The sequence below is a fragment of the Rattus rattus genome, chromosome 10 (genome assembly GCF_011064425.1).
Source record: "Rattus rattus isolate New Zealand chromosome 10, Rrattus_CSIRO_v1, whole genome shotgun sequence".
NCBI lineage: Eukaryota > Metazoa > Chordata > Mammalia > Rodentia > Muridae > Rattus > Rattus rattus.
The window spans coordinates 45,654,644-45,674,070 of record NC_046163.1 but is presented as its reverse complement, the minus strand read 5'-3'; the positions used below and the strand labels follow the sequence as shown (position 1 = coordinate 45,674,070).

Below are 19,427 nucleotides of genomic sequence, written 5' to 3'. Positions count from 1 at the left end.
AAGCTCACGGTTTTGGCACATAATGTACCTACTTCAGGCCCTGTCGTATTGAACCAGACAGCTTCTAGCTCTGCCCACCCATGCTGGGTTTGTTTTGTTTTGTTTTGTTTTTATCTTTCTACCATCATTTAGATTGTCTTCATTTTGAAATGTCAATACATGCACATTCTACACAACAACAATATCACACACACACACATACACACACACATCTAGCTAACTTTACATCTCTAGCATTTCCTCTGTCTTCCCTGTGCTGCCCGCCTGTACACGCGGTATAACATTGTTATTGCATTTATGAAACAGCCTAGACCTACACATCTGTGTCTCTCTGGCTGACCGTAAATAAGATTTTGCAGGCAGAAGAAGCAGACGTGTGTGCATTTGTTGTGTGCGGTGGCTTCACTGTCATCCGAGGCAGGAGTCAATATATTAGTGTTCGCACTGCTAGTAAGACCAATAAAAAGAATTTAGGATGGCAAACAAGAGGTCTTTGTGACAAAGCAATCTTGCTTTAATGGATCCGATGACAATGGGAATTCTCAATGTTTATTGATCAGTGGTAACACCATGGCCAAGAAGCGGATAGCTGTCATTGGAGCTGGGATCAGTGGCCTGGGAGCCATCAAGTGCTGCTTGGATGAAGACCTGGAACCCACCTGCTTTGAAAGAAGTGATGACATCGGAGGCCTGTGGAAATTTCAAGTATATTTGCATTTTCTTTGACCTTAAGTACTCTTTTGTAAAGTAGCTATAACAATCTAAATGGTTTTGATAAAGGAAACATTAAATGCACCACACAATCGGGGTCATTTAGTGACCCCAGTCTTTGTGCTTAAGTCGCTGAGTGAGGAACTGTGTAGATACATGCCAAGTTTAGATGAGGAATGGAACTTGGAAGATTGTATTCAAGGCAGCTGAAAGCCCTTGTGACCATCACAGAGATTAGACATTAGTATGAAGGTGGTGCAAAGAGTTTCCTCTTAATTGTTCAGATGTGCTGGTGTTCAAGGTTAGGGATGGCAAAGATCTGGGCTGCAGGATTGGATGGTGACCCATTGCTGACCCTCTTCTATGTAATTTGATCTTCTATCCTGAGGCAATGTCTGCATGCTATCTTTTCTTAAATGTCTCAGGGCACACTAGAGGGATCTAGATCTCTGTATGTGCATGTGCTTGTGCGTGTGCATGAGTATTTGTGTATGCATGTGTGTTTTACAGACCATTGCTATTTTTTGTTATTTCTAAGTAGCAAGAGATGAAGGGCCTTGATGGATGCAAACATGGTGCTAAACTCTGTATAGGCTCAAGTTTCCAAGTGGCCATCTTCTTAATGCTTAACTTATCAACTATTAGACATGCCCATGAAATCCAGGACTTGTGGTCAATACTTTCCAGATCTGCTGTCCTACAGAATCATTCTGATCACTAATCAAGGGTGGTCTTATGACAGTGTAGTTGTTTCTTCTATTGGTCTTAGGTTTTAGCCCCATTCAATATGCATATCAACAGCTAAAATATGAGATCCCTTCGTTCCTGTGGACAGCAGTTGTTCTGACAGAGTAATGTGCATAAATGTCTTTAACAAAGTAATGTGCATAAATGTCGTATAGGGATCTCCCCTTCATGCCTTCATCTTGGACAAATGAGTGTTCAAGAAGGATTCCCACTCACTCCCAAACATGGTACTGACAGGATTCAAATGTTTCTCTGCAGCCCATGGGACTTTTCCAAGGACTGCCTTAACATTCTCATTTTAAATATCAATATCCATGCTGTTTCTTCCTTAATGCAAGAATTCATTCATTCAATAAATCCTTTTGAATACTTGCTTTATACAAGGAACTTTTGTAGTTGATGAATATACTAATAAGTATGAATGCAAAATCCTCAGCATTAGAGAGCTTCAACACTAGTATGAGAGAAAGAAAATGAAATAAATAGTATAGTTAATATCAGTGAGCATATTGCAAAAGTACAGCAGGAGCTGAGGGTTCGAAAGATCATCCAAGTAAAAAGTCGCATGAAGTGATTTGGGTACAAAGATTTCAAAACTAAAAAGCTATCCTCAAGATTATTTAAATAAAGAGGTTTAGAGGAAATTTGGGGTACAAATCTATGAGGTGGAATATGTCTGGCATGGTAGGGAGACTCAGAAATCTCTATGGTTGGCTTGTAGTACCTAAGGAAAGAAAGCTAGGATGTGGATCTGAGGGACGTGGGAGGCTGGGCTTTGTCAGTGGGTTTAGACTGTAGTAAGGACTTGACAGATACTGAGATTGCAGAAAAGAGCAGCATTCTTTAACTGGAGAAGGACCATCCTGCTATGCAGAGAATAGACTAAAAAGAAGGATAAACAAATATGCCTAATTTCAAAGATTCTCAATAATAAGATAAATATGATATTATGTCAAACCGTATCAAGATTCATGAGAGTGTAGCAATTCGTTTCATTTAAAGTACGATATAATTTATCATCCATGTTGATATCTACGACATTCCTCTTAGCAGTTTTATCATATACACAAATGTTCACTGATATGCTTATAAGGTGGTTGTTATTACGTATCTTAATTGGTAGTTCCTTTTGTTAATATATAAAAGAATCTTGTTTCTTTAGAAAAAGAGAATGTTTACCTAACATTACATAATATTAGTGTTACTATGATTATTAAATTAGCTGTTCATTAGAGCTTATACATAAAGCCGTGAGCCCCATCAAAATGTGGAGTGTGGAGATTGCGGGAGTGGGTCATGTCTGGAACTGTGCCAGCCTTTCACACTTTGTGCAGTCTTTATGGCCAGTAGTTGCCCATCTTTTGCTCACCTCAAATGCTTTCCCTGTGCATTTTTAAGGGAATTCTTACCGGACTTCAAAATCTAGGCAATCATTTTGATTTTATCATTTAAGAGACATTATTCTCTTTCCTGACATCCATCTTTCTGATCAAGGAGTCAGACACAACATTTGTTGTTGATTCAATGTGATGTGTAGGGATCTTTGTTTGTTTGTTTTGCCCTCTAGAAAATATAGGAAGTAGGGGGGTAAACATTAGTGGATGTTCAACAATCCCTAAAAAGCAATGTTCTGCTTTTTTTTTTATACTTGGAGACATTTAGAAATATGTTGTTACCTTGTAATTACAATGTTTGTTGTATTGAGGTTTTTCTTGCAGAAAAACCCTTCGGAGAAAATGCCTAGTATCTATAAATCTGTGACCATCAACACTTCAAAGGAGATGATGTGCTTCAGTGATTTTCCCATCCCTGACCACTTCCCCAACTACATGCACAACTGCAAGCTCATGGACTACTTCAGGATGTATGCAGAGCACTTTGGCCTTCTGGATCACATTCAATTTAAGGTGAAACATTGCATCGTGTGTGCATTTGTGTGTGTGTGTGTGTGTGTGTGTGTGTGTGTGTACATGTGCACTTGAACATGCATGTGGACATGCAAGAGATTTATCCAGCACATTCTGATTTTCCCAGATAAAGAAGTGGTTATCAGGGAGCTTCCTACATTAGAAAATCATCACAGATTGAAATATTTTGACAGTTTCCCTTGAGGCTGGAAGACTTTGCTCATCAGAACTATTCTGACAGTGCAGTGCAGTGGTACAGCCCTCTTTGTAAGACATAAATTCAAATGTCTGTGAACTGAGAATGATAGCAATGGTGATTGAGCCAAATCATTTTCTTATAGAACAAAGAAAGAAGGCTCGCATATAAAGAATATTTATTTATTTCCTACCTTCTACCTGTCTATGGCCAGCACTACAACTCAAACATGCAAACCCATCTTAATTTCGGATGCAGTTTTAATTTTTTAAAATTCAAAACACAGGTCTGAAGCAAGTGGACAAGCCTGTGCTAAAGAAGGGAACATGAAGGATGCTATCTCCCTGCATACGGCCTTCTTCCTAGGAGGACATTAATGCTATAGGTTCAGTCACCCCAATGCTCCACAAAGCCTCAACTGTTCCTATAAAAATATCCCTAATACGTTAAAAACACCCTCAATAATGATCCTCCTGTGGGAGGACCAGGAACTATCTTGGTGAGAATGCCTTAGATAAGTGTCCTGTCAGGATTCGTGGGACCTAAAGAGGAGGATTTAGCAGGGAAGTGAGTTTCTACCTGTGTTTCTGCCCTTAGACCACAGTGAGGAGTGTGAGAAAGCGTCCAGACTTCAGTGTCCAAGGACAGTGGGATGTCATTGTGGAGGCAGATGGGAAACAGGAGAGCCTAGTCTTTGATGGGATTCTGGTCTGCAGTGGCCATCACACAGACCCCCACCTGCCACTCAAGTCCTTCCCAGGTATGTCATGAAGACTCTACTATCCAAATGTTCTAGGCAGGAAGGAGTGGGCATCAATGTTATTAAGTTTCATTATGCTTCGGTGAATTACCCCTGGTGCCCCTCAGTGGCAAAGCATTCATCCTCTCTTAAAAGGAAAACACAAACCATTGAACCGCAAAGGCAGGCAGACACAGTGACCCACACTTGTTTGCTTGCTGCCATTGCAGACAGCTTCTAATGAATAATGGAAGTCAGCCCGCATTCAAATGGTTTCCGTTTTCTCCATTTATTTGATCTCAGCCTATTACAGAGAAAGTGGAATTAATAAAAATGAAGCACAAAGACAAATGACAAGCAAACAGCTGGCAAGTCCATAAATTTAGAAATCTTAACATATGGGGAATGAACTTCAGCACATTTATTTACCATGAGTTTATTTTTAATTTTTAAGTCAAATATAATCATTTATTTTCCCCTTTTATCACTCCAACTAGTTCCATGTACCCTTCTTTGCTCCCTTCAAAGTCATGACGTTTTTCTTCAATTATTACTAATATATATAATACATAAATCATACATATTAATCACACACATATGATATATATGACATCTCTATCTCTAGCCATATATATACATATATGTATATATATATATGGGCTGGCAACTTGGTGTTGGATAACTAGTTAAAGGGGCTTTTTTCTGGAAAAGAATATTTTTCTAACTCTTAGCATTTCTTGCTCACTTGCAGTCTGGATGTGGGGACCATAGATTTCTCCCTTCCACATCTTTGGTTTTCATTGGTTAATAAAACCAAACAAGCAGTTTATCACTCCCTTGTAGTTCTGGGTAGTAAAATGGTACCCATCTCGAGGGGGACTATCTTAGCTCCCTACCTTCCCTAACAAGTCCCCTCCCCTTACTCTTGACCGGCTTGCCCTCTATTTCCATCAGATTACCACCAGGAATCAATTAGAAAGTGTTTTATATTTCAAGTTCTTTCTATGGTATGAGAAATGGAGTTAAAGTAAATAAGACTACTTTAAATGGTTGCACAGAATTCTGAGTGAATTGGACGAATAAAAATAATCCTTTTGCACACCAACACAAATATCTATAAAAGTTCCTGATTTTTTGAATGTTATAATGCAACACATTCAGGAAAGCATTTCTAAGTATGAAACAATCTAAAGATTACCCAATGAGGTACTATATCAACATCTGGTCGATGTTTCCTGGAAAAGAGACACCCTCTATAGAGAAGCATAAACGTGTTGACGGGGAGCAGCCTGGCAGTTCCAGACAGATTGGGGGTTTTATGAAGCATGCAGCTAAGCCAGGTACAGCATCGGGTACAGCATAGGGCCGAGGAGAAACCAATGAAGTAAAGGAGCCTGAATCCTAGAGAATTGTAAAACAGTACAACACCCAGAACCCTGCTTTGTTATTTTTCTTAGAACCATGAAAGCAGCACAATAGCGAGCTGCATCAGATCCTGGTGCCGTTGTAACACCTTTCACTTATGCACAGTCAAGACAGACATTCTATTATTTCGTAAATACTTCATAAGGTCACAAGTCTGTATTTGGAACCCATGAGCTCCAATTCTGACTTTAATCCTCCGTTCCCTGAGCTCCCTTAAAGATAAAGGACATTTAAAGACTATGTGATCATCAGGTGGCTAACTCAGATTTCATTTCCTGGTATTCCGGGTCGTTTAGAACATAACTTTCTTCTCTGGTTAAGATGTGAAAGTTCTCCTTGTGAGGACCAATCCTTGTGAGGATTATTTTTATTCGTCCACCACAGGCATTGAGAAGTTCGAAGGCCGTTATTTCCATAGCCGGGAATACAAAAGTCCTGAGGATTATGTGGGAAAGAGAATCATAGTGGTTGGCATTGGGAACTCCGGTGTGGATATCGCTGTGGAACTCGGTCGTGTAGCAAAACAGGTTTGTTGGTGACCGCTAATTTGACTCTACCGGTGGGGTTCTGTGCACTTACAGATGTCACCATGAATGCAAGTTTGGCCAGAAAAGAAATGTGGAGAAATCTAAGGGCCTACCCTCAAGATGTTTAGTTCATTCTGAGTAGAAAATAAATGTAAAATAAAGCCCTTATACAATGGGAACAGGCGTGTAAACGACTTATCAAGTGGCTGACTCATAGGGCGCAATGTTCCATAACTAATCTGATTTTCTTGGTAGGATTTGCACATGAGGAAAGACACGTGGTATTTGTCTTCCTGAGTCTGGGTTTCTGTCACCTACCTAGTGAGACATTTCCCATGGGTTTATTTAAGAGAAAACAACATAGATTTTTTTAAAGCAATCAATAAGGCAATTAACTAATGATTTCAAATCCTTATTTACATATGAAGTTAATATGTCAATATCCAGGAGTATTTTTAATGATATTTCAGTTACAGGTAGTTAAGTGAATTACATTTTAGCTTTTATTTAAAAATTTGGTGTTGGTTTTCTAGGGCTCAGTAAAAGTTCTGGCAAAGCACAAGGGCCACTGCACAGCACGTTGCCTTTTATTCTGCAGTGGTAATGCTAACACTTGAACAGTACGACAGGTAAACAAACATTCCTCTGTCTTCTGTGTATTCTGCCTTCTAGGTATTCCTCAGCACCAGGCGAGGATCATGGATTTTGCACCGTGTTTGGAACAATGGCTATCCCATGGATAGTTCATTTTTCACTCGGTTCAATAGCTTTCTCCAGAAGCTACTAAGCACAGAAGCAGTAAATAAGTACCTTGAGAAGATGATGAACTCGAGATTCAACCATGCCCATTATGGTCTGCAGCCACAGCACAGGTGACAAGGAGCTGAGTGTGGGTAATCATGTAGAGATATGCAGGCTTTTTGCTTTGAAGACAAGTCAACTTTTGGTTCCTGGTTGATTTCATGCCTTTAAGAGGGAAAAGCACTTAAAATTGTATAGTATACACTACTGCATGAAAATGTGCACATACTCCTTGGCACAACTTGTATTTTTCTCATCCGTTCATCAATCAGTTAACACTTGATTGGTATATGTTAAAAATTCAGACAAAAGGCAACAGAACACTCCTCCCTTTGACAGATGTTAGCCATACAGGTCAGAGAAGACAGACATAGGTCTGTGCTAAAACAGTGCTAGACGACATGGTGGATATTAGAGCAGGGTGCATCTGGGTCCAAATTGGGGTAGAATGAATTTCATTCATTGAAGCTGGGGTAGAAGTTTCAGTGAAATTCTCATGGAAGGGGGGCTACCTAAGGGATCCCCCCTCTGTAAGAGTGCCACCCCTATGACTCCAATCTTAACTCATGAGTCTTTCATGATTCAAATTTTGTCAGTACCTTCTAGTTAATAAGCAAAAAATAGAGTAGGACCAGGGCTAGGCTGAGTTAAGAGAAAAATTAACATAACAAAGAAATATTCAAACAAGTTAACTTCCCCAGAATTCGCTTATCTTCAAATTCCTATTTCAATGATATGTTGAGGTGCTGCCATCAAGAGTAAATGATATTAGATGAGATCATGAGGATCAGGCCCATATGAGGGCTCAGGGTTTTTATAAGAAGGGGAAGAGATAACTAAGAGGTTTTGCTTGGTCTTTCCATGTGGTTTTCTAAATCACTAGGTGTGATTCCTTGACACTGACTCTCCATAACTCATCTAAATCAATAAGTGTTATACAATTTTATAAATTACCCAGTCTTGTATATTGTACTAATAAATAGACAAGACAACAAATATTATCTTTCTTATATGAATAGTTGTCTGTGTGTGTGTGTGTGTGTGTGTGTGTGTGTGTGTGTGTGTGTGTGTGTGTGTCAGTGCATGGGGAGGCCAGAACTTGATGTCAGATGTCCTGCAAAATTGCTCTCCACCTAGTTATTGGAGACAAGATCGCTCACTGAATATGGTGCACACTAATTCAGTTGCACTAGAGAGGCAGTTAAGAGAAAAATAAACATAACAAAGAAATATTCAAACAAGTTAAGTTCCCCAGAATTCGCTTATCTTCAAATTCATATTTCAATGATATGTTGAGGTGCTGCCATCAAGAGTAAATGATATTAGATAGAGGGTCCCAGAACCCTCTTGTCTTCTCCTTCTCACAGCTGGGAAGGTAGGTACTCACTGCAGTGCCCAGGTTGATGCAGGTGCTGGGGATGGAGCTCAGGTCTTCATCCTTACACAGCTAGAACTTATGGACTTAGCTATTTGGCTTCCTTAACCCCTCCTACGTTTCATTAGAAGGGAGAAAATAATGTGACATATATTGGTTTGTTCACTAAAATATATTTAGTGACCTTCTCTTATGCTGTGGATGAAAATGTTACATTCTATGATGAATGCATTTTAAATCTACAGAATGTCATTAAAACTATGGAGAAAGTGGATTAGGACGTGATGTAGACTGTCTAGGGGTAGAGCTAGGTGGATTGACTAATAGGATGGTGGAGGAAAGAATTCTAAGGAGTGATGTTCAAGTTAAAACTTAACAGGCAAGGAGGAGCCACTGTAAAAAGTCATCCAGGCAAAAAGACTCTAGGATGGTTCTCAGGCTAGGAAGAAGCCAGTTACAAAAGTTGGAACAGAAGAGAATCTGGCACCATGATGAAGTTAACAAGAGGATCACAAATAGGCAGAAGCCAAGGCAAATGTGGATGGAACGTGGGCCGAAATTTGGATTCTGTCCCTTTTTGAGATGATTGCATAATTTTAAGGAGTCCATAATGTTCTGTTATTCACACACAGTGAAGCTGTTACTATAGTAAGGCAAATCAAAACACTCATGATCTCACCTAAACCTTTTGGCAAAAACATGCAAATTCTTCAGGCTATAGTGTTGTTGGCTATAGTCCCCATGCTGTGAACTGGAACCTTGACTTGCAACTTTATATCCTTTGGCCTACTTCTCTCCATGTTCTCCTCCACCCCTAAAACCTGTCAACAGCCATCGTAATCTCTACTCTTCTAACTTTTTCCACATACAACTTGTAAGAATATAATATGATACTCATTTTCAGTATCTGGCATATTTTACAGAACCTACTATTTTTCAGGCTTTTTATACTGACTGTGACAACTGGCAGTATTTTCGTTTTTATCAGATTTTATTAGTTTTTAAAAGAATTTTCTATAATGTACTTTGATGATATCCATCCCTCCCCAAATTCCTGCCAAATCTGCACACCCCAGTTGTGATTTTTTTAAACCATCAGGTCCACTTTATGCTGACCATGTATTGCTTGACATTGGTCCTTTGAACTTAGGCTCTTACACCTACTACACAGGTGTTCTACCATGTAATTCTAAAGCTGAATAACATCTCATTATACGCATGTATCATAGTCATAGATTAGAGAAACATACAGACATGTTTTTTAATCATTAGTTCATGGACCAGCATTTAGGTTCTTTATTTATTTATTTATTTTTGGTTATCACGAATGAGTCAATGAACAAGGATGCAGATATGTCCTGATGGCAGTGACTTTATCCCCTTCAAGTACATACTAAGAATAAAGATTCGGGGCTCATATGATACAACTACATTTTTAAATGTTTAGGGCTAAGAGGCAATAGGATCCATTATGTCTTTGAACAGTGTGAGTCTTTCTTCTCCATAGGTCAGATAAGTACCCAGAGATCAATTTTAAGGATCCCAAAGGTAAAAACACCAGTGCATCCTGGGAAGAGCACTATGATTCTGCTAAAAGGCAACATCAGTTCTTCCTGAAGCAGTGCTCTAGCACTGATGAAGTGGAGATGATGAAGGATAAACTGAATCCTGACTGAGGTCATTGAGCCCAGGAAGGAGACAAAGGCTCTCTCTGGATAGCTCAGCAAGAGCAGGGATGTTTGCTAGGAGTTTTCATCTTAGTTCATAGAGTTAGTCCATTTACCTTGTGCCACATGCAGAACCCAAGGTTCCTGCCATCACTGAAGGCAGCTTGAAGAACACAGAATGTGTCAAGAGAATAACTTCTTTATGTCAATGACCAGAATCCAGACAGATGATATATTGGAGAATCAGGGCAAGTATTAGGAAGTTGAGTGGAGAAGAGAAGTCATCTTGCATGAAAATACAAAGCATTCATAAAGAGATTCAAGGCTACATAGAATTATCTTTGGTAATTAAAAATACCATTCCCAATTAACAGCCAAAGCAAATAGCAGGGAAAATACTTGCTAGAAAGATGAAAAATTAGAATATAGAAGACACTCAATACTTAAATAAGGAACAGAAGAAAAGGTTTTCCAGATTGAAAAGGGAGTTACTGGATTCCAGGATACAATACTGACCACACACATGCACACAGACACTCTTCATCTAAGGCCCTCAGTTCCCCAGGTTTTTTCTTCCTAGATGAACTATATTGACCAGCCATATGTTTTGTCTTTGCAGGTTAGCCTGAAATTGGTCTTGAAGAACCCCAGGCATTTATGAAGGCCTTTAGGTCTTTTCTCAGAACACTAAAACCCCATCCTTAAGTTAAATTCTTTAACGCATCTACAAACTCCATGGCCCAGTCTGCTCATTGGGTCATCCCTTATCTTGTTCTACCAGGACCCACTGCAGCACCCAGGGATGTCCTCTAGTATATTCCTCAAACGTATGAGCCTGTTTCCGTAAGCCTTACTTCAGAATGCTACCCAATAACCTCTTAGGGTTGCTTCGAGTGTCTCCAGTCCAACCCTTAGACAGACAAAACTCTTAGGTAAATTGTACCAATAGGACTCCACTCATTAAAAAAAGTAGCAGAAAGAAAATACACTCTGCCTCATGTTGATCTACACATGTGGATGACACTGCAATGGAATCTACAGATTCTGCTAGAAAATGTGTCAATCTCAGACTCCCAAATCCATAAGAAGAAAGAAAAGTCATGTGAGTTTGGGTCCACAATAAGGAAGAGTCAGAGCTGGTAGCTCAGTAGAATAGAGGAAGAAAAAGGAGAAAGGTGACGAGTGACATATAAGTATCTATGTGTGATTAAATGTTTGTTGAGGTAGATTAAAAAAAAGAAGTAAAGACACAAAAAGAAATAAGAAAGAATGAAGGAAAGAAGGAAGGAATGGTGAATGGATGGATGGATGAGTGGGTGGTGGGTGGATGATGGGTAGATGGATGGATGGGGAGTAGGTGAGTGGTTGGGTGAACAGACAGACAAATAGATAGAAGGAAGGAAAGAAGGAAGGGCAGATGATTATGGGGTTAGGTAGGTGAGTGGGTGGGTGGACAGACAGATGGATAAATGGATGGAAGGAAGTAGCGATGAGTGGAAGGATATATTAAAGCAAGTAATCTACAGCTCATTCCCTCTGGGGATGCATGGATGGATGGATGGATGGATGGATGGATGGATGGATGGATGGATGGATAGGTGGTTTGATGAGTGGATTAAAGCAAGCAAGTTAAATCTCATTCCTTCTGGTGCTGGGTGGATGGATGGGTGGGTGGGTGGATGGATGGATGGATGGATGGATAGATGGATAGATGGATGGGTAAGGGGTAGGTGGATGGGTGGGTGGGTTGGTGGGTGGACAGACAGAAGAATAGATGGAAGGAAGGATAGATGAATTAAATCAAGCAAGCTATAGCTCATTGCCTTTGATATTGGATGGATGGATGATGGATGGATGGATGATGGATGGATGGATGGATGATGGATGGATGGATGATGGATGGATGGATGGATGATGGATGGATGGATGGATAGATGGATGATGGATGGATGGACTAAAGGAAGCAAGTTACAGCTCATGTCCTCTGGAGCCATGTGGCCAAAGTGCTAGTGAACAGAAATATTCCTGAATGTAGTTCACCTTCATAAACTCTCGGACTGATTAGGGAATTTATATAAGATAAAGAGTGGCAACGGTGTAACTTCAGAAAAATGTATAAACTGCTGGAATTATAAATTGAATGATCAAGACCCCTCTTAATTTAGACACATGTTTCTTTCATGGTACTCTTGAAATATTGTGGAAGCCAATCTACTTTAAAATAATACATATCATATTTCTTTTAAGCCTATTTTCACATTGATTTAGCTTGAGACACTGCTTTACTATGTAAAGATTTAAATTTTAAAAAATTCACACATGTCCATCTTTCCTCTTATAATTTATTTTTAAAACCTAGATAAAGATAGGCTCACCTGTCTCAAGAATATAAAATTAGTCTTCAAAATTTACTCACTACATTTAGAATTTTTAAATATTTTTGAGCATAAATATTTGATCACTTAAGAATTTCTTTGCCCATGATGATTGAAAGGGGGAGATCTAGCAACACATATTAATCAGAAGCCCGAAACCCTCAGGCTGAGTGAAAACCAGCTAGCCCTACGCTCTCATTCTTCACTCCATCCTGTAGCTATCCTCACACCAAACATCATAAGACACATTCTTGTATACAAGGCTGATGGTGTAATACAACATACTGATTCCAGTCATGTTTTTAGTTATAAGCAGAAATAACACTAGGTGTTTATATAGTAAGGGAACTACATGGAAGCTAGTTATCATCATTTCTAGCTATTGCATATTGTGCATAATTGTACATGCTGGCTTTCACCTGCCAGGCAGACACTCAGTGGTCTGCTTTATGCCAGCATCACCACACACATGAGCAGTGGGCTACATTATGATGGCTATGTTGTCATTAAATGACATTCTTGTAGCTCAAACGCAATTTTAAAACATCACTCTTATATATTTTGGTGGGCTAGGTTTTAACCAATACCCTGAATGTAGCACATAACTATTTACTCTTACTTTTCCTGACCTGACTATATACATACATACATACATACATACATACATACATACATACATACATACGGCTTATAATCATAGTAAATCACTTCTCTATTTTATTTTCAGTCCAAATCTTACCTCTGTAGAAGAGCTTTGTTCAGTTTTTTACTACATACCTCTTCTGTCCTGGAACAGAAGATTGGCTGGACAGTGTGGTCAGGTGAAGTGACTTCCTCCAATGGGACTTCTTTGAATATAATTCTGAGGAGATGAGTATGTACCCAGAAGAGGGCCACAGTCAGAATGTGTAGTCTCCACTCTCTCTGTCTGTCACAATTCCTCACTGGAGTAAGGATTCAGTGCCTGGGGCTCAGTTACTCAAGGCAACACTTCACCTGTTTTACAAATACCTGAGCAGCTACTAAGGTGTCAGGCAGCCTCATGGCTACCCATGCTGCAGATGCTTCCTACATCTATTTTGGACTTTAATCTCCCTACAAGCAACAATTATCTGGTCTGAAGAGAGAAAGGAGGAAAACTAAAAGTAGCCTATGGTTTGTTTTCAAAAGTCCAGCATCATTTTTCTCCCTAAAATCTAAAAAGTGCAAATATTTTTTAACAAAGCAAATGAGAAATATCTGAATGAATGATACAATGCATGCATGTTTTTCAAGATCAAATACAACACAAAATGCTTGAAGAAAAGTAGATCTGAGAAGGCCACTAAGTAGTCAAGAGTACAGAATATACTCCAGAAGAAAGGGGATGTCTCAGTAGATAAGAGTGCTTGATGGGCAAGCATGAAGACCACAGTTTGACTGTTCAAAACCCATGTAAACAATAAAGTTTAAAGCTAGGTGTTGCCAAATCCTGAATCTCAAATTTGGGAGGCAGAAGCAGGCAGTTCCAGTAACAAAATGGTCAGGCAGCCTAGCCAAAACTTTAAGCGTTAGCTTCAGTAAATGACCTTATTTCAAGGGAATAAGAGCTGGTGATAGAGTGAGATGCCTTACATCCTTCTCAGACCGCTGCCTGCTTGTGTATGTAGGCATACCTGTGCATATATGTGCATGCGTGTGTGCGTGTGTGTTTGCAGAGACAACCGACAAGGAGTTTCAATCCCTTCTCCCATACCTTGCTTTCTCTTCCTTAGATTTGCTTAGACTTTTACTTTCATACACAGGCCGCTGAGTCAGCACCCCACCGTCAGTGATGACCTTCCAAACCACATCATTTCCGGGAAAGTCCAAGTGAAACCTAATGTGAAGGAGTTCAGGGGAACAGACGTTGTTTTTGATGATGGCACAGTGGAGGAGAAGATTGACGTTGTCATCTTTGCCACAGGATACAGCTTTTCTTTCCCATTCCTTGAGGATCTGATTGCAGTTACTGACAATGAGGTGTCCCTGTATAAGCTGATGTTCCCTCCAGACCTGGAGAAGCCAACACTGGCTGTCATTGGACTCATCCAGCCCTTGGGTATCGTCCTACCTATCGCAGAACTTCAGTCTCGCTGGGCTGTGCGGGTGTTCAAAGGTCTGTATACAGAGGCTGTGAAGGTCTGTCAGTTCCCCTACAGTGAGCCCTCTTCTCTCTTCATGGTAGTTTCCTCTTCCTGATTACTCACGGCCTCCATTTGCTTTTATTGAAAATAGATTTTTCCTATATAATATATCTTGATTATGGTTGCCCTTCCCTCTACTCCTCCCAGTTCCTCCTGACCTCCTTTCCAATCTAGATCCACCTCTTTTGCTCTCTTATTAGAAAACAAACAGGTTTCTAAGGGACTATAATATAATATAATATAATATAATATAATATAATATAATATATTATAATGATAAAACAGAAACTAACATATCAGAATTGGACAAAACAAACAAATAAAAGGAAAAGAGCCCAAAAGAAGGTACAAAAAACAGATACCCATTTGTTCACACACTAAGGAATCCCATAAAAACACTACACTGGAACCCATAATATATATGCAAAGGACATATAATGCAAAAAGAGAGAAAAAAAGTTTATAAATAAATTAAAAAGAAAAGCCAGGCTGGTGGTGCATGACTCTAATTTCAGCACTTGAGAGGCAGAGGCAGGTGGATCTCTGTGTGTTGGAGGCAAGCCTGGTCTACAAAGTGAGTTTCAGGTCATCCAGGACTATTACTACAACAACTACTATTACTACTACTATTACTACAACAACTACTACTACTTTACTAGTACTATTACTATTATTACTACTATTCCTACTATTACAACAACAATTACTACTACTATTACTACTACTACTAATAATAATAATAATAATAGTAATAATGTAATTTTTAAATAATAGAAAAGCACTGTCACACTAAGACACAAGGAACCTGCGACAAGGCTGTCAAGTTAGTTTTCTGTTGTCCATGTACTGCTGGCTATGGAGCCTACTCTTAAGAGTAGTTTGTTTCTACAGTGAGACTCTCTTGGAGACAAGTAAATTTTCAGTTTCAAGTGCTGATTAGTTGGAAGCTGCTTCTGAGTTAGGGCTGGAGTGTTTGTCCACTTCTCCTTTCAGCTCTAGGACCTCATCTTGTGCAGACCCGTGCAGACCCTGTCCATGCCGCCTCAGGCTCTGTGTCAGTCTTCTTGATTTAGAGAGGACCTGTTTGCTTGATGCCTCTGTCCCCTAAGGCTATTCCACTCTTTCTGTCTCCTCTACATCAGGGTTCCCTGAGACCTGGAGAAGGAGGGAGATGCACTTGATGGAAACATTCCTTTTAGGGCTGGTGCTCCAAGAACCTCACATTCTCTGCATAATGTCTGACTGTGGGCCTCTGTGTTTGTTTCCATCTGTGATGATGGCTGACCACGGCCTTATCTATGATTATAGCACAATGGCATTAAGAGTCATTTCATTGCTGTATTTTTATTTGTTTTTTTGTTTGTTTGTTTGTTTTTAGAACAGTAGTATTTTGCTTTAACCTAGTAACCCGAGCTATCTAGTCTCAGGTTCTTGGTCACCCTAGCAGTGCTGAGTATGGGTGGTAACCTTACTTTCATAGTGTGAGCCTTAGGTCAAATCAGATATTGGTTGGTTACTCTCACAAGCTTTGTGTCACCATTGTCCAAGCATATCATAGAGCGAGGACACCACTGTAGATCAAACATTTTGTAGCCGGACTGGCGTTTCGATTTCTCTTTGGGTGCATGCAGAGTACTTTTTTGTATGAACGCTAGCACATAGTGGTGATGATTCTATGTGTGCACTGGTCCAATGTCTGTGTTCAAGGAGTTCTATGGAGTTGTCCTCAGCAGTGGGGCCTGGCTGTCAGTGTGTGAAGAACAACCAAAAACCTGGGCTATTTAGAGATTGCCATGGAAACCCTTTGGTCAACAACTCAATTAGATACATCCCATTACTAGAAGCTTCACTTGATGACAAGAGATGGCCAGGTAGAGATCTGTCTCCCATGTTACTTGGCAATTTCAGTTAGATTTCCCTCATATGTGTATAAATTTTGGGAAGAGTCTACTGTACTAGGCTTCCATAAGACCATCCCCCCATTACACTTACTTTTAGTTAACTCTTCAAAATCCCCTCCCTTGTCTCTGCTTCCCTTCCTCTCCCCACTTGATCCTCCCATTACAGCCTTGTCTTCCATTCAGAGCCATTTCATTTCTTTTTCCTTGTAAGATCTATCTGTCTTCTAGTCCCTTTCTCTATAGCTAACCTCTGTGGTTCTGTGGATTATCATTACCTTAACAGCTAACATCCACACATAAGTGAATACATACCATATTTGTCTTTCTGCATCTGAGTTACCTCATCCATTTTTCTGTAAATTCCAGGATTTCATTTTTAATGGCTGAGTAATACTTCATTGGGTTAATGTACTACATTTTTTTTTAAATTCATTACTCATTTGAGGGAAATCTAAGTTGTTTCCAGCTTCTGGCTTATGAATAAGCAGCAGTGAATATGGTTGAGCAAGTGTCTCTGTGGTAAGATAAAACTTCTTTGGGAGTTATGCCAAGAGTGCTAGAGCTTGGATCTTGACGTAGATGGGTTTCCCTTTTTCTGAGGAACCACCACACTGATCTTCATATTGGCTCTACAAGTCTGTGTTCCCATCAGCAATGGATGGATGCTCTCCTGAGCTAGAACATGTGTTATTTTTCTTAGCCATTCTGCCAGGTACAAGATGAAATCTCGAAGTAGTTTTGAGTTACATTTCTCGAATGCCTAAGGATGTTGAACAGGTCTTAAAGTTACACATGCCCTTCCTATTCTTGCAAATCCTGATGGAATTTTCACTTCCAGGGTTGAGCAAATTGCCCTCAGTGAAGACCATGAATGCAGACATGGCCCAAAGGAAAAAGGCCATGGCGAAACGGTAAGTAAAAATGCAGTGGCAAGCATTTGGAAACATCAAAGAGATGGCAGGATTCTTAGTGCGGAATGCTAATGCTGCTCCTCCTCCCTATCTCACCCTTCTCCATTCCCTACAATCAAGAACACCCATTAGGCCTCTGGCCTGGTCCTGTGGCCCGGACTGTGTATTTATCCTTTCCAACTCTTATTAAATTTGCAATTGCACTCACCACTTCAGACTTCACATCTCACCATGGAAGCTTAACCAACTCCCCAAAAGTGACGATAGTCTCTGGGTTTCACCACAACCATATTTCTTACTGACCAACTAGTAGCCTAAGGCTAAGGTACATTTGAAGACCTGAGCCCAGAGCACTAGTGACTATCTGATTACTCATCTCTAGGTAACAATAAATACAGAGAGGGATTAGAAGCTAAGTTCTCCATCTCATCTAAACACCACACAGCTCTGTTTGGCTACATCAAAAACTCTCATTTAAAAATAATCTATATTTCACTATATGTGTTCTGGGAATCAAACTCACATCATAGGGCTTGGTAGAAAGCTCCAATTCCTATGAGGTTGTCTCTGACCTCCACACATATGCACTGCAGCACTTATGTGCACACACACACACACACACACACACACACACACACACACGAGCATACATACACACAGAGAAGAAAAAAAGAAAGGAAGGAAGGAAGGAAGAAAGAAAGAAAGAAAGAAAGAAAGAAAGAAAGAAAGAAAGAAAGAAAGAAAGAAAGAAATGATAAGTACAAAAGAATCCCTTCTAAGAAAGCTATCTTAAAGGATAGAGATCACTGTGAATGTGGTCTGCAGTTCAACGTCCTAATACCAAAAGTCAATGATGGTACAAGGGGAATGAAAACATGGATTCAGTGTCCTCTGTTCTCCTCAACATCTGGGTGGTGCTGGGTTTCTCGGGGAAGTTTGCTCACTCTCAATTTCTTTACCTCTAAGGTAGACATAGTTAAAGTTCCTGCCCAGTATTGGAGGCTGAATCTTGCATATTCTGTCTGTGTTTTAAGGTATGTGAAGACAGTCAGGCACACAATCCAAGTGGACCACATTGAGTACATGGATGAGATTGCCGCTCTGGCTGGGGTGAAGCCCAACCTCCTGCTCTTATTTCTCTCGGATCCATTGCTGGCCATGGAAGTCTTCTTTGGGCCCTGTACCCCATACCAATACCGTTTGCAAGGTCCAGGGAAATGGGATGGGGCCAGGAAGGCCATCCTAACTCAGAGAGAGCGGATCATCAAGCCCTTGAAGACTCGAATTACTAGTGAGAAAAGTCACTCTGCCCCAGGTCTCTTTTGGATAAAGATGACACTATTTGGCCTGGCATTTCTGGTTATAAGCTTAATATACTTTAGTTATATTTGTTATGAGAAACGTAAATGAATGAGTGAATTGTTTAGCAGGGAAAACATGTACTTCTACTAATTGTAGACTATGGCAAAGCCTTTAGTCAGTAGCATACAGAAATCTCATTTAACCCTGCTACAGCTACAGAAATGTTTAGATATACTTTATAAGTAGTATAGTCCTTTAAGATGGGTGTGCATTAACATTTATAAAACATTTTGAATGCATAAGAAGAGTTTATGTTTAAAACCGTCTTGAGACCTCATTTAAAGCTGGAGAGACTTTTGCCCGCAAGTGGAACATAACTGGTTCCACCAAGGTTGGTTATATTTGTGGGAATTTATAAATATTAACTCTGCACTGATTTTATTTTCTACTTAGTTTTTTTTCCATCCAACTCATTCTGTTAACTTGTGTCAAGACATGAAAGCTTAAGTTTAAAACATAGAAGCTTAAAAATATAAGTCAGGATGTTTTGTGTTTCAACTGATTAGCACCAATAAAATTACTTTTCGTTTAAATTATGATGTTTAAAGAACTAAAGAATAAAACAGAGTATGTGTCAGAGCTGTTAATAACCTACTTTGACTCTCAATACTTAAAAAT

General features: G+C 39.7%; 1 protein-coding gene across 1 annotated transcript; it reads left to right on the top strand.

Moving 5' to 3' along the window:
- Positions 1–570: 570 nt before the first annotated feature.
- On the top strand, positions 571–18,857 carry LOC116911287 (dimethylaniline monooxygenase [N-oxide-forming] 5-like). Its single transcript, XM_032915194.1, has 8 exons — positions 571–705; positions 3,177–3,365; positions 4,159–4,321; positions 6,110–6,252; positions 6,925–7,124; positions 14,255–14,607; positions 17,375–17,447; positions 18,482–18,857. Exons 1-8 carry the CDS (start codon positions 571–573, stop codon positions 18,855–18,857), a joined length of 1,632 nt encoding a protein of 543 aa, XP_032771085.1.
- The last annotated feature ends 570 nt before the right edge of the window (positions 18,858–19,427 follow it).